The 15,761-nt window shown below is 41.1% G+C and overlaps 2 protein-coding genes and 1 long non-coding RNA gene across 3 annotated transcripts in view; 1 reads left to right on the forward strand and 2 right to left on the reverse strand.

Annotated features, from left to right (window-relative positions):
* Nucleotides 1-15,761, forward strand: part of LOC126919020 (protein Fe65 homolog) — a 150,276-nt gene that overhangs the window by 22,591 nt on the left and 111,924 nt on the right. The window contains exons 2-3 of the mRNA XM_050727705.1: nt 2,698-2,754; nt 14,400-14,752. Of these exons, the coding sequence (XP_050583662.1) occupies nt 14,461-14,752 (292 nt within the window). The 5' untranslated portion in view covers nt 2,698-2,754; nt 14,400-14,460. The remainder of the gene's footprint in view (nt 1-2,697; nt 2,755-14,399; nt 14,753-15,761) is intronic.
* On the reverse strand, nt 107-1,792 carry LOC126918981 (cytochrome P450 9e2-like). Its single transcript, XM_050727642.1, has one exon. It carries the CDS (start codon nt 1,686-1,688, stop codon nt 198-200), a length of 1,491 nt encoding a protein of 496 aa, XP_050583599.1. The 5' UTR covers nt 1,689-1,792; the 3' UTR covers nt 107-197.
* On the reverse strand, nt 5,007-8,828 carry LOC126919025 (uncharacterized). Its single transcript, XR_007711491.1, has 2 exons — nt 8,330-8,828; nt 5,007-6,679 (listed from the first exon to the last, which is right to left on the reverse strand). It is a non-coding gene; the product is annotated as an uncharacterized LOC126919025 (long non-coding RNA).

Here is a 15,761-nt window from a genome sequence, read left to right on the forward strand (position 1 = left end):
GCGAAGACGAGATCTAATTCGAGACAACAGGCTTTTATTGGCAAGGACAAGTGGCGACTACGAGTGTTGACTCGGAGGAGGATAACTAGAATTAAATAAGGCAAAATTTGAAATTGTAATTTATTATCAAGTAGAAAAAGATAGCAGGGATAGGCACCTGCCATTAAATATCGTAACAGTGAAGCCATACAATAACTTCAAAGCTTAGAGATATATACCCAAATTCCATCAGGTACTTCGGATAAAATATGGTTTGCCGAAATTTTTAACGGGATGTGGGTTTTTGGAGATAATTCCAATTTGTAATTTCTTAACAAATTAGCCAAACAAGCCTTCATTTGTAGCATAGCCATTCTCATTCCAACGCAAATTCGTGGCCCCTCACCGAAAGGAAGGAATGTCATTTTTTCTATTGTTTGCTTTCTCTCTTCGTTGAATCGTTCCGGATCGAAAACTTCTGGATCAATCCAATATGTAGGATCAGAGTGCAATCCATGAACGGATATGAATATATCGGTGCCAGGTTTTACACGATAGGTCAATCCATCTGACCCTTGCAACTCGAACTCCTCTGTGCACACTTTATGCATGTAGCATATAGCTGCGTGACACCTTTGAGATTCGCTAATCACTTGATTCATATACGTCATGTCTTTCAATGCCTCGTACGTCAAACCTCCGTGCTTCTCGATCGTAGATATCACTTCGTTTCTCAACTTATCTTGAATGTCTGGATGAATAGCCAAATCGTATCCAACGAAACGTAAAGTAACACTGGATGTCTCGACTCCGTCAACGAAGAAAGAAACTGCATGAGCCGCTACAACCTCTTCATCGATATGCTCCCCTGTTTTTTCCATGTCGATCATTAATTGCAGGAAATCATTCCTAGGTACTAGTTCCTTTCTTCTGACTTCCAGATTTTCTGTGACGATGTTCCTAAAGAATTGGTCCAATCGTTTAGGCAGGAATTTGATCTTCAAGAAGCGATTAATAGATGGAAAGTAGAATCTGATTATAGATACTAATGATTCCGCGAATGTATCTCCAAAAAGTTGATCGAAGGAATTTGCATTTCGTGCATCTTCAAAGCAGTGACCTTCGATGCCGAAACCAGCGTTCGCCACAACTTCACCAGTGAATTTTAAAAATAACGATTTCAGTTCGACTTCGTACTTGTTGTTCTTCTGTAGCTGTTTGTTCAGGAAATTTTCGAATTTCTTGCATACTCCGGTGACGGATGCGAAAAGGATTTTCAATCTAACATTGGAAAACGCGTAGGTTAGTCGTTTCCTTCCATTCGACCATACGTCTCCGTAACAGAAAAACGGATTTTTGGATATAAGAGGATCTACATCCGGTTCGATTTTCAACCCATTTTCGTGGAAGCTCGTGAAATTACTTTGCAACACGGTTTTCACTACATTAGGATCTCGAACAAGTAACATTGGCGTTATTCCTTTGTACATACCGACCATGCTATAATCTTTGTACTCTTTGTATGCTCCTTGAATAAATTTTGCAAAATTCATTTTTCCCGTCATTAGGGGTAACAGGTGGCCCAGGATTGGAATACATCCTTTGACAGTTGGAATTCCATTTCTCTTCCAATGGTTGTGTTTCAAATACAAATAGAAGCACAATAGCAAGAAAGCTCCAACGAGGAGCGTAAAAAATGGATAAGTCATTCTTTATCAGCAGAAACGATATTGTCAAAACACTATTCCGAGTCAAAATTACTCTTGAACTCGCGATGGCACAATGTACAATGATGAGCATAGTAGATAGCAATCCACCTTAAACTCTCGTACTTTGTGCGTTTCCCCTACTCCGTTTGCTATAGTGTGTATTATATGCGGTCGAACTGCTGATTTCTTATCGTTTGCTTTAAAAACAAAATATATCGACTGATAATGCGTTCTATAATACGTTTATCTATTTGTGATTTACTTTTATATTCTGCTGTGATAACACACTAAAAGAGGGAACAGTACATGTATAATATAAATCGCTGATGCTGCATTATTTAATATGTAGGCGATACGGTATTAGTAGTTGTATCATTTCAATATATGTATATTTCAATAGTCATATAGGCATCAACGCAAGGAATGAAATTTTATCATTATCATGAGCGTTATCAATATCGAAATATTGTGGTAGTTAATCTGTATTACTCCGTCCTAATATCGAGTGTTAATTTTAAAGATCTAAGAATTACTCTCATTCGAAATTAAGGTATTTCCTAAGTTTTTCTAACCAATATATGGTTGACTAGCTCCTTTTTTGTGGAAGTTAAATATATCCAAAAATATATGGTCACTTTCAGAATAAAGATAAATTATATACTTTCTTGAATGCTATACAGTTACACCAAGGAGTAAAAGAAGAAACTAATTGCATCAAATTATGAACTTGTTGAAATCAGTCAATCTTTATACAAGAAGTTTATCGATGTGTTAAACAATTTCGGAGATGATCATGTATATCAATTTAAATGGGTCAACCTATATAAATAAAATAAATTAGGTTTCAAGTGTTTCGACATTGAAAAATATAGGCATAAAGCTTTGACACTATCTATTACTGTAATGGATCAGCCATTATTTAATAGAATTCTTACGTCATTGCTATCTCCTCTGCGTGTTAGTTCTTATTTAAATTGTGCATTGAGTGTAACTATATTTTCTGTTACAGCTCTACCGTCTTTAAAGCAGTGGCCTTTTCGAAGTTGTGAAGTTTATGAAAATTACGGTAGGTAATGCGCACATTCGTAATTTATCCTGTTTCAAATATGAGACATAATCCTTACTCTTTGTACGATATGAATATTAATAATTACATTACGCATGGTGACGTCTAAGATGAAGAGATACTATTATATTTGACATTTTTCCTATGTCTCCATCAGACAATACAGTTAGAGTTAAGTGACGATCCACTCGATAAATGAAATTATTTTTGAAACTCAAATCTTGAAAGAACAATTTAATTTAATAGAGAAGGAGATCGATCTCTCGGTGAATTTTGCGCTCGTGGAAGTCTGCTAAATGGAGCTTAGACTCAGATCGCTTCCGATAAGGTGTCCTCTCGCCTCTCTTTACCTCGCTGGTCTTTGCCAAAGGCAGCCTCTGGTAATTAAGTCGAGCCCACAGCAACGTCGCTTCCATTGTGTTGGGCAAATGGGCTGTTTAGCCCGGACACATGACTTCATCCCCCTGTTATTGTGCATGTACCGACGCAATCGATCACCACCCTTGCTTTATTCTCGCCATCTCAACCCCACCATCCTCTATCTCTTCTCCCTCTCTTTTTCTTCTTCGACTTTCCACCGATTCCATTCCAACCCTCTTTTTCTCTGGGCTAATTCTGCCCTCCTTTCCATCAACCTCGATGTCTCGTCGGGCCTTCGATAATCGCGTAACATTAGATCGGAACGTTTAAACGAACAGGTAAAAAAAATGTACTCCGAAAGTTGATTCGAATAAACTCGGTTTGTCGTAATACGGAAAAGATAGACACTCGTCTCGTAGCCGAATGACAAAAACTCCCGTGTCAGTCTCTGTGCTGAAACCCTAGAAACATCCGGACGGAGGATTTGCTAGAACAAGTTTCCAGTTCGAGTCGAATCTGGCCGAATGAAACGTGATTCGACGGTAATAATACGTGGTGTATGTTTTCCCTTTTTCGAGTACATGCCGTCAAACAGTCTAGGCACAGATCACACACGAGAGGAAAACGAAAATATTGTTCCATCAAGATACATTTTGTTTGCGTCGGCCAAGTGGCGCTCTGTCATCTCTTTGTACGTGTATGCGACCATCTCTGTTGAAGTATACACGACTGAAAGATGGGAAATCCAGTTGAAACGAATTCAGGAAAATTCTCTCTAAGGAGTGGACGACGATTCGTGCTGCTTCCCCGCAAGAGTTTCTGCGAGCTCTTTGACACCGGATGCTTTGAAAACGTGCGACGAATATCTAAAATATGTCACTTTAGCGGTAACTATTTCCTTGGATATAAGCAGCACTTTTTGACACTATCGAGACGGAATTACTCCTCGTCCAAGATCGTGCTTTTTCCAGATTTTCATTCGAAGCATGAGATCTTTCCATACATACATACGTTACATACATAAAGTAACTAAATACTTGGGAATTTTTATGTTTATTTAGATAAAAGAAATTTGCTCGTTATATTTTTGAAAGACACGTTTGCCCACAAATTCATTCAAACTTGTTTGCAATTATATCTTCCGTTGTTTCGCGTTAACTTTCAAGTTGTTATATTCCGGAGGAATAGCAGACAGCTCATAACTTCGGAGCGTCGAACGAATCTAGTTTCGCGAGAAACTTTGGCGACACGGTGAACTTTCGCGACACGTTGCGAATATTTCACGTACGTGAAAAGAATGTAGGATGTGACTAGTTGGTTATTCTGTAGGTCGAGAAGAGAAAACGAGATGGTTCTGCAATTGATGACAATCGGTATCAATTACCATCGACCACGTACGATTGTCTTCATGTACGACGGATATTGAGCGCTCCATCGACGGTGCCCCTTGTCCTTAAACCACGTTTCTATCGATCAGATGTGGTTTGGGAACCACCTGACGCTTCGAGGATCTGCCTCGTTCCTGAGGAATTACACGATGTTCACCACAGATGCACCGATCCTTCGGTGAATAATGGCCTCCCGAACTAAGGAATCTTGTCACGAATTCTTAAAGCGATAAATCAACCGACGCTAAATACAACGTTCCGACGTTGTGAATTTGTGAAAAGCGAACGATGCATGTCTAATTGGAAAAAAATGTTAACTAGAATCTTTCTTTGCATTATGAAACATCGTTGGCGGAGCAATTGCTGCTTTAATAAATTTATGACGTATGGAAGTTGGTTACAATTATGCGCTTTCAAATTAATAGTGTAATTATTCACGGGCGGCGATATGCGTCGCGCTTTCCACAAAATGTAATAAAGTAGACAGGTGGTTTTCAATGCGCCTGGCGACCGACCTCTGAAATGTCCGACAGAAAATAAAGCTCTGATATGTCGGTGTTGAAGCTAATAACTTAATTTATAATGTAATCACATAATTTTTAATAACAGAGAGAGAAGGAGAGAGAGAGAGAGAGAGAGAAGGGAACATCTATCCTTTTTTGTAATGTTTAATAAAATGTTAACAGAGAATAACGTGAGACACTTCCCTGTTTTCGTTCTGGAACAGTATTAGATGTGAAGCAATCTTATTTTGAATAAGACGTACGTGTCCTACACGTCTAATGTTATATAATATCTAATATGATACGATGTTATGTGAAGTAATCTTATCTTGCTATACATACATTAGTAAAGAATGGAATATAATGTTCCATATCAAGAAACTATAAATATAAGTATCTTTTTCATGGCTATTCATTTCGACTTATCGAAATCAAAAATTAAATCGACAAGCAGAAGATTCTCTGGCATAAGAGACATTTATTATAAGGATACATTTAAGGACAAAGAAGTTAATTCTGAGAGAATTTTCGATCAAATTGGCATTAATCTACGTATTACTATGAACGTCGGGCGTATTTGCATTCCTCAAACGAATATTCTCAAATTCAGCATCTTCAAATACCCTGACAACGTCATCCTTGTAATTCCATAATGATTTGAACTATAAAATATTTATATTTACTAAATGACTGTGACTAGATATTTGTAATTGCACAAAAACAGTTTATATTCATGAAATAAACAATAATATTGTATTATTATTTATTATTACAGATATTACGGATTTATTATTACAGATATATATATATATCTGTTTAATACATCTATTTTTATGTAAATATAAACATAAATATTTTACAGGAATGTCATTGATAAATGTATTTTTCTCGACCATCATACACAGAGTATCTTTCCACTTATCAATTGAACGCTGCTTGATAACATGTGGCAATGACTTGCATGAATCTCTGCGCAGTTATGGTTCAAATCATATATATATATACATTAACAGAAATATTAAATCATTACTGGAATGACTTGCGATAAATTTTTATCCAATATTTATTACATGAAGTTTAAGAATTGTTTCTGCAAGCTAATCTGTGTATTTGTACATCTCTCAATCTTTCACAAATGCATAAGCATCAGCAATCTATTTGTAAAAAATCGTTTTTCTCACTGATTCGATCGAAGATCGCAAGGATTTATTTTTCTCAAAAAATGTGTGTTCTTCGAAATCCTGATACGAAGGTATCTTCCATGTAGCACGTGCAGCATAATTTTCTTATGTTTCATTCAGTGGCATCCTGGATAAAGATACGGTTTGGCGAGCAACCTTTGCCGATTTATTTCGACACCAAATCCGACTGAGTACTACGACAATTTTGGGGTAGCCTCTTAGCCACCCAAGGCTCACGGTAGCTGAGTTTTCTCTGCATTCGTTCTGAGAACCGTAAACTAGAACAAGCTGCCGTGCCCTCTCTGTCTTCTCTCGAGTGTGACGAAGTGGTCTAGAGTTCACTCTCCTCTCTTTGCATTCAGAAGTCTCTCTTCCTGTCCATCCTCTTTTGCCGTTACTTCCCTTGTCGTTTCTCCGTCCAATGTTCACGGATTTTAAAATTACGCCGAGGTCATCTTTCGAGTGTGTCGCACTCGCAACAAGTTCTCCGCTACTTTAAAATCGATCTGTTTAATCCTCGATCATTAACGTTGCACCGTGGGTAATCCACAAGATTTTAGGATGAAATACTTAATTTTAAAATAACTGGCTTTAATTTCTGTTCTGTGTTTTATATAGTAAACACCAATGCGCGCAGAGAAAATGAAATAAAATGAAACATAATGAAAATTAAATCGAATCTAATCTATCGTAATCACCTACGAACTAACGATCAAGGATTAATTCGATATTCCATAGGTCTCGTTTTCTCTCGTCTCGTATTCTATGATCAACGGAGAAACGAAATAATAATAAAAAACAGAAATATTTGGAAATATTTCCATGTACGTGAGATAAACGACGATCATCGAGTTCAAACGAGCGGAACGATTTTGGAAAGTTACACTACGGGAGTGGAAGCTAACTCTAGACATATTAGCGTTGGCTGGCGATGTCGTATCGTGCACAAAAGAGCGCCACTAGGGCGGAGGGAACAGAGTGAGGTCAGTGCATTTTATCGGGCGTATTTTCACGGAGCGGCAACACGAGCTCGCGGCCAACAGCATGAATGTTTGATGGAGCGAGTCAGATCGCTCGGAAGTAGCAGAGTTGCTTCTCTCTCCAATATTAGCCATGATAACGTCACTCGTCGATCAAAATGAAAGGTCCGCTCTTATGCGGGAAGCCACGGGAAGAGAAAAAGATCAAATGAATAAGTGACTGACAGAAAAAATCCGAGATAGAAACGATAGGTAGAATCACGATCCCTGCGAAGCTGCAGTTTCAAACATTAAAAACTCGATCGTTTCCTTGTCCAGTCATTTTCCTTGTTTACCGCATCGTGACTAAAGAGAAAAAAGAAAAAAGAATGGATGAATCGTGATTAAGCGAAAATTCATTTGTTCGTTTCAAGGTCTATTTCATTCTCCGTAATTGCTTTGGATATATTTATCATTTGTGTATCATTCAAGAAAATTACGAGTCAGAAAATTTATGCCTTAATGTCGTGTAGATAAGAAAGCGAGGACAGATCGTAGAACAAGCTGCATGCTAGTCAGAGATATACCTAGCATGGCGCCAGGTTGAGAAACTCTGTGCTGGCGCCAGGTTGGCTGGAACCTGACACGCGATCAATCAACCCGCTGCCCTGTCCACTAGCCGGGTTTACCTGCTGGTTTACCTCATCACTTTAGTTTGAATTCGCGCTCTAAATGCGCTGCATAATTTCTGCCTGCAGAACGGAACTAAACAGAAACTTTTAATTAAAATAGCGAGCAGTTTGTTCGTCCGAAAGGTACGGCGAATTTAACGAACGTAGTTATGTACGAACGCCCTCTCAATTAAAAAACTCTTCCAATGATTCTCGAACAATAAAACGTTTAGACGGGCCTTTAGCGATTATTAAATAAAGATTAACGATCACTTGTTCGCAAATTTACTACATTAAGATACTGTATTCAAATCGACGTAAGTTTCTCCACTTCATCGACTGATGTTGATCTCTAACCTCTGCTGACATCGACCATCTGATGTAATTCGTACTCTAATTTTCTTCTTACGACGATGACACGTAAGATATTCCAGTTCATCGAAACGCGAAATATACTCGGTACATTTGTGAATTTAGATCAACGATAACTTTCTTACAAATTTATATACGTACCAAGAAATCGTGCTCGACCGACGTAAATACACCGATGCTTCCATGATGTCGTTTTCTAATCTCTACTAACATCGAGATCTTGATATAGTCTGTACCCTAATTCTCTTTTAACGATGACACGTAAGAAATTCCCACTCAATGAAAGTCAAATATATTCAATATATTCGGGTATCTGCGTTAGGGAACTGCAAAGTAGCATCCTCGCCCCTAACTAACTATGTATATCGTCGTGTAAATTCACCTTCCGTGAGGATAATCTCGACTCAATGGCAAATCCCATTGCCAAGCAATCGCGATATCAAAACCCACTTCTATGTAATGGTCTGTCGTTAGTCGCCGATCGAAACGCGATACTGCTTGTCCACGTCCATTCCGTTAGTATTCATATTAATTCGTCGAATATTGTTTTCGGTAACGAACGTCGACTGCGCAGCTACAGTAAAATGGAATCGAGTCGCGTGATTCATCCTTGGTAGGCAAGATCAACGTCCATGAGTTATTTCCAACGTCATGCGTTCTGCGTAAACGCCGTTTACTCTGTCGCAAGTTCTCCAGTTTGCTCGCCAGAGTGAGGAATAAGACTCCCGTTTTTTCTTTCTCGTTTAACAGGAACCGTAGCTCGCGCGAGGATGTAAAATTACATCAAGTAGAATCAAGGTAACTTCCTGTTGTAACGCGAGAACAAAAGGAAGACGAAAGGAAAAACGCGATGGGAAATGCGGGTTAGATGTTGCGAACCGTTTTATTTTCATAGGCGAGCGTAGTTAGCGCGTGTCGCGAGAAAAAGGCGCGCGAAAGTACCGTCTTACCTGGCACGAAGTAAAATCTCATTTGGTCGAAGAACGAAAGGCGTGTATGTGTATATATAGGAGCGGCCAGACAGGATAAAATTACGTCGAGTCTGTCGTCTTTACGAGGTACGCCATGGCGACAGGGCGTCGTACGGCCGGTGTAACAAGCAGAAACCAGTAAATTACGTCTTGGCTTACCTGGCCGCTGTTGCACACGGCGAAATCCATTTCGGCCCCGGCCGCGTGTCTCTTGGCCCGAAAGGTTTTCTGAACCCTGAAATCTTAATTCGAGTGGAAAGCTTCCAGCGATGAGATCGAAGGAACGACGCGTTGTTCCTGCGAGATTGACAAAGATAATAGAAAAATTGCAAAGAAACGAAAGAGATAAAATGCGAAATAAAAGAATCTATCGTTGTTTTATAAAGACGATGATTACTAGAAAGTCAATGGGAATTGCGTTGGAAAGATTCGCATCGACCGAAGGTTTTCGTCCTGCTTCAGAAAATAAAGTCTATTTCCCTTTACGGCGTAAAATATCTGGAGAGATAGAGAGAACGAAGGCGCGAAGAACTAGAAACCTATTTGCATTCAAATCAAAAATCTTAATGACGAGATTCTTGTCGGCGCGGGACTCGTCTTCGATTTAGAAGATTTCGTCTTTTCCTTGGAGCTAAGGGGGAGCAAATGACATCTCTCTTATCGAGTCGACTAGCTACTTTTAGACGCTGTATGCAGTCAGATAAAAAATCCGTTCAACTTTCTCGTCGATAGAACTCCTATCTTCGCTCGTTCTAGTTTTTCTCCTTTCTTCTTTTTTTTTTTTTTTTTTTTGTACGTATTTGATGTTTGACGTAGTGTGTGTTCACAGTATCGCACATAAATCGAAGCGACGAGCTCGGAAAACTGTATGTTGTCCTTTTTTCGTCACGCGCGCGTTATTCATATAAATATTTTATCATCGTACGTTTGATATCTCTGGTCCCGTTTTGATTGATATTTCCGTAGGCGTACGCTTACATACCTTTACAAGCCTCGCTGGTAGCAGGTTATCAAACGAAGAATCTGTCCTACAGCTGTAGGGTAAACTCGATGTGTGGAGGTTAGCGGGGTTGTATGCTCCGAACGAGCGACATTGCGATATCGAGCTCGAGTTTACCATACATAAGCTCGACGGTTCGACGACGTCACGATTTTCCGCCAGGTGATATCGAGTCCCGCCGGATTTTCGCGGGCATAGTCGAGATTGGAGTCGGTAACGCCGCGTCGACGATGTTTACCCAGACACGAAGGGGTGAAAACGATCCACCAGGATTCGGTGTGTACGTGCTCGCAAGAGTACTCACCGAGTTCTGTACCGAGAGAAACTTACCACTCGTTTATATATCTATCGACCCGCGCGAACTTCGACTACTTTGTGAATGCGGCAAGAGTTCAACGGCCCTCGGGAATCGAAGCTACAGGGGATAAGAGAAATTCGTAGCTGCAAACAACGCGCGACTAATTTGAAAATCTGCTATCATTTTCCCTGCAACTTGGGGTAGCCTGCAGGAAATTAGGACGCGAAATTTGTCGATCGGACCAGTGGCTACCACTGTTCTGATAATTCGCAGCACGATGAATCATGATAATTCGACGTGATGGAAATTATACGTGAGAATATACTCGAGAGACGAAAATAACCGAAAATGACTGCTGAATTCGTTGTCCACCCATCGTTGTTCCTTCTTACCTTGAGCCTAACGATCCGTGAAATCATCCGTTGAACACGAATATACTGTTATAAATCACGGCGTATTTAGCGGTTAAAAGCTGCGTTTAAGGTTATTTTATGAATGGCCACGGAGGTGGAACGAATATCTCGTGCCCAGTGCTCATACGTTTCGTGCTCTAGAGTCGAGCAAGGGGTTGTTCCAGTTTTGGATAAGCCGTTGAATAAAGGCAAGAGTGGAGTGGGGTGGTCATGGCGCCCGTTCGTCTGCCGCTCCTGGTCGATGGCTTCCTTCAACCCCTCCTGGTTTCCCGGTGTTATCTGCAAACTTCTTAGTATCGGTATCGCGGTAGTCCTAGCCGGTCATGACTCATTCATACCGGTAATAGTGTAACTCGACGATCATGAACATTATCCGAATCGCGTGCAATCAAGGAAAAACGAACTGGAGGAGCCAACAGAGTTGAACACGGTGTTTCGACTAGGTAAATTTTATTGATTCAAACTCGCCAACGCCACGCGTTTATCAATTTTGCATGTCTCGATCCCGAGCCACGATTGTTCTACCTGCCTCTTTTATGCATTGTTCTAACGATGGGTTTTTATCGTTTCGATTAAAAAATAGAAAAAAAAGGTGGGAAAAAATCGACTTGTTTCGTTATTCATTGCATCATTATTCTTTTTGAAAGACAGGGAAAACATCTGTTCGTTATTGTGATGTCTTGGCGAGACGCGTCGGCAAACAGCGCCCTATGCTGACAGGGAAAATGTATTGTTAATATTTGCACCTATCGCGCGTTGGCGCCGATCAATTTGAAACTTGTTACTCGATCAGAGTCGGAACGAAATTTGATATAGATGATGGAAAGTTGTGGCATTTACCAATGGAACATTATATACGCACGCGTCCGTTCCGTGAATATTAATGAACGGATTGCAAATGAACAAGCCGAAACAAAAAATTCTCTCGGATACGTAGCTACATTTTCGAATGCGTTTATTATATCTGTATATCTGTATATGTATATATATCAAATTGAACATACCGAATATCTGTGTTACAAACATATGACGAATTGGAATAACGTCCCAATTTTAAATACGGGAAATAAGCTATATGGTTCATTAATCTTTAATAACGATATCATTAAACTAATTTGTCGTACGATACGTTATTCTGTATCGATTAGGAAGCCGAACGTTATATACATGTATATTTCGGACGATTTTCAGACTAAATTCACACACCAAGTCACGTCACTATTCAAGATTTTGTAACGTTATCTCTTATAGAATATTCCGTTCGCGTGTGCGTTATGCACAGTATGCTTTTTGGCGAAAATAGTGCATCGTAAAAGGTCGTTCTTCCTTGCTTGGGATTCACCGTCTTGCAGTAGCGTAGCGATGCGCACGTGTTTCTGGAAAATTAAATCACTTTAGTAATACTCGTTCTCTCCCTTCCTCTCTATCTCTTACAGTCGTTACACGGCATGAACATTTTCCTCGATTTCGAACCAAATAATAATCGTCTCAAAGCTGTCGTCGTGTTAAGAAAAGATGACCGTGAAACGATGTTTGCATATTCTACCTGCGATATCGACTGTGTCTGTTTTCGGTCGAGCAGCGCCGCAAATCGTATTACGCGTTTCTAGTTCTTGTAATTTCCAAAGCAACGAGCGATGCAGTTAGACTCCTCCTGTTTTCCGTGGGAGTGTTACACGGCTGCGCTTGTTCGAATAACATTGAATTTACAACGTGAGAAACGAGAGCAACTAGGTAGGAACGAGAGGATATTCAGTCAACATCTGCGTATTATTCCCGAAAATAGATTCGTTGAAAATTGGTAATCGATCTTGGTGTATCTGCGTGGCGTTACGCCAATGCACGCTACACACGTTCGAAATTCCGATCAGGAATTTCTGGAACTCAAACTCTACTACGATTTCTCGCGATGTAATCCGAATTCCCATGAAATATGTATGTCGCAGATAGTTCGTACATAGACGATCGAATTAACGGGAGATCATTTCCCTGGGTATTTCTCGCTTCTGATCCGTTACGGTTCACTTCGGTTGATCCGCTGAAAGAAATGCGTGCCAGTAAAGCAGGGCCGTATCAACGTCACGCACTTCGTTTCAAGCGACACTATTCTCGATACTATTGTGTAAGCGAGTCAATCTCTTTTCACAATGAGTTTACCGATCGCGTGTCCCTTTTGTATTCCTCGCGTGTATCGACGGTAGACTCCCTTACGCGTTTCGATTCAGAAACGTTGCAGTTCCATTCGATTTCTCGGTTGTCTTTTTCTCTGATTCCAACGGGTGATTTATGCGCGCGATAACGCACGATCGACGATACGAATCGATTAAACGAATGAACGCCGCGCTCCGCAGGAAATTCTTGGTGCGGCACCGCGAACGTGAGATCATCCAGTGTCCACACCCACGCACAATTCACCAGTGACGTCAGTCCGACAGAACAGCAACGCGAGTGGCCGGTCCCAGAAGAATGTCTCCGTTGCTATTGGATCGCTTCTGGTTTTCTCTTCGTCACAGTCCATTTACGCCCGTCCACTGCCGCGTTACCGGCTCTCCCTCGATCGTGCATCTCGACTGGTTCTCGCGAGAATACCCGTAAATTTCTCGTGAAAGTGATCCCTCGTCTCCGCTCTTTCGAAATTTTCACGCAAGATCAACGAGAAATAGAAGATTCTTGTGCACGTGGATGGATGGCACCGGTGGGTTCAATTTCCGGCTGTTTCGCCGTTGAAAACTTTACGATCGAACCACACGTCGACGAAAGAATTGTCAAACGCTCTCCTCGATCGCACGTTTCTATAAAATTCCAAGGCGTGTGTCGTGACGGACGAATCGATGCGAGCGGACTTTTACGAGTCGTCGAGTGCATCGAACGTTTTTGCATAACGCTCAGGCTCCACCTCCGAATATTATCTCGTATAACGTAGGTCCATATCTCATCGGTCTGTGTGTATTGTATACTCGTGCCTCGCACACGTGTTTGGATAGCGTATGTATATGTGCGTGTGGCATTAATTTACGCGCATTTCACGATAATTGTGCAGAATCGTATTGTTCCAGCCGCGGTGTGTCCAGCGTGTTACGCCAAATCTTTTGTTATGCAGATGTTTCTCCAAGTTTTGTTCTCAACGGCGCATAGCGCCTTTCGTTACGGCATATTATTCGGTTTCGTGGTCGGAAGCTGAAAGAGTAACGACCTTAAGTTACGTGGCATGCCGAGAACAATTTAACACGGTCCACGTTTCGGGTGTTTTTCTTCTTTTAATAGCTATATTCTTCGTGTACGCTTCTCGTTGCCTTTTTTCTCATTTCATGATAAAGATTCGTAAGATCGTAAAGATCGAGAGGGTGAAGCGAACAAGATATCGTTTCTGCGGAAGGGTTGAAACACCGACGAAATTTCAATCGACGAAGGGTAACGATCCCTGTGGCAATTTAAAACGATTATCTTCTTCTTTTAATTCGATCTAGGCTAAACTGCGTAATCCCACGACTTTTGTTTAATCCGACCTCCGTTGAATCTGTTGATGCAGGTAGTCGGCATCGAGGCGTTGCCAAGGTCACGAGGGAGGAGCTGAGGTCATCGCTGCACCTATGTTGTGCGGCGAACTCCTGAACGGTGGCTTCGTCAGTACCGGAGCGGTACCGGTGATTCCCTACGGTCTCTTAGGATTCTGGTTGCCGGGTTGTCTACGTGCTACCAGTCCCACTTCTCTCAACTCGTCTTATCTGACCTTGTTGGCCGAACTTCTGGCCACGGGCCACCTGGATCATCGAAGCGAACTGATGGACCTCGCGAAGAGGAGCCGTCAGGCTCCCACCAACGGGGCAGTCGACCTTGACCTCGACCTGCACGCCGACGACATCGATGAGAACGTCTTTCTCGGTGAGTAATCGTCTATGTTTGTTACTAGGAAAATGACGCATGATCCAAACGTGAATTTTTCATTCGTGATTTTCAACACCGTCGTGATTTCCTTGCGGACGAAGTTTTCTCGATTTAACGAGGACAAGTTATCCGTCAATGTGTAATTAACAGTATTAGGTCAAGGAGAATCTTTTCCATTAAACGCCCAGTACGTTTCTCGATAAATGCATGCATTTTAATAAGACGCTTTGAGTGTCGAAACGCGGATACTTCTAACTCGGTATTATAATCAAATCGATTTTTCACGGAACATCGGATTTCTTTGTCTTCTGTGCGCGTACTTTTAACGAACACCCCTCGAGCCAGCTTCGATATGAATAGTATATTGAATTCCGTTTCTGTCGAACAATCGGTCGAGCACGGTTTTACCGGCCCGCTCTACATACGTCGAACAAACAACGTCCGATGTACGAGTATCACGGTATTATAACGGCTCTATTTCGAAAGTGAACATTCCTTGGTAAGGCGTCGTATTTCGCGTTAATGGGCAATACCCTGGCATGACGACATCGCGAAAGTAGTTGCGCGTTGGCAGAAGTGAGTGTGGCGTAGGAATCGCGATTACGACTATGGGTAAATATGTCTGTCTGTTGGCTGGGAACTCTCTGTAATATTGCTCGTTTTTTCACGCGGTCTCTTGGCACGACATTTGTAGACTGATGCACCAAGAACGTACATAAATGTATATAACGTTTGACAAATTTCACCAGCAAGCTCGTATATTAAATCTCGTTTAGAACGAAAGAAACTTTTTCGCGAAATTACGCAAAATGACTCGCGATGCACGCGTCCATTTAAATCGACGAAAAACACAGATATAGGGCGTAGGTTTATTTTAACTCGCGACATTCCAGTCGGCTCATGCATTTCAATCATTCTCGCGACAAAACGTTTGCGACGCCCACGGCACAGTCCTATAAAAGATCCGACTTTTTGGCGATCGACCATTCAGTCCTGAATACCCACG

The sequence above is a fragment of the Bombus affinis genome, chromosome 7, assembly GCF_024516045.1.
Source record: "Bombus affinis isolate iyBomAffi1 chromosome 7, iyBomAffi1.2, whole genome shotgun sequence".
NCBI classification, from domain to species: domain Eukaryota; kingdom Metazoa; phylum Arthropoda; class Insecta; order Hymenoptera; family Apidae; genus Bombus; species Bombus affinis.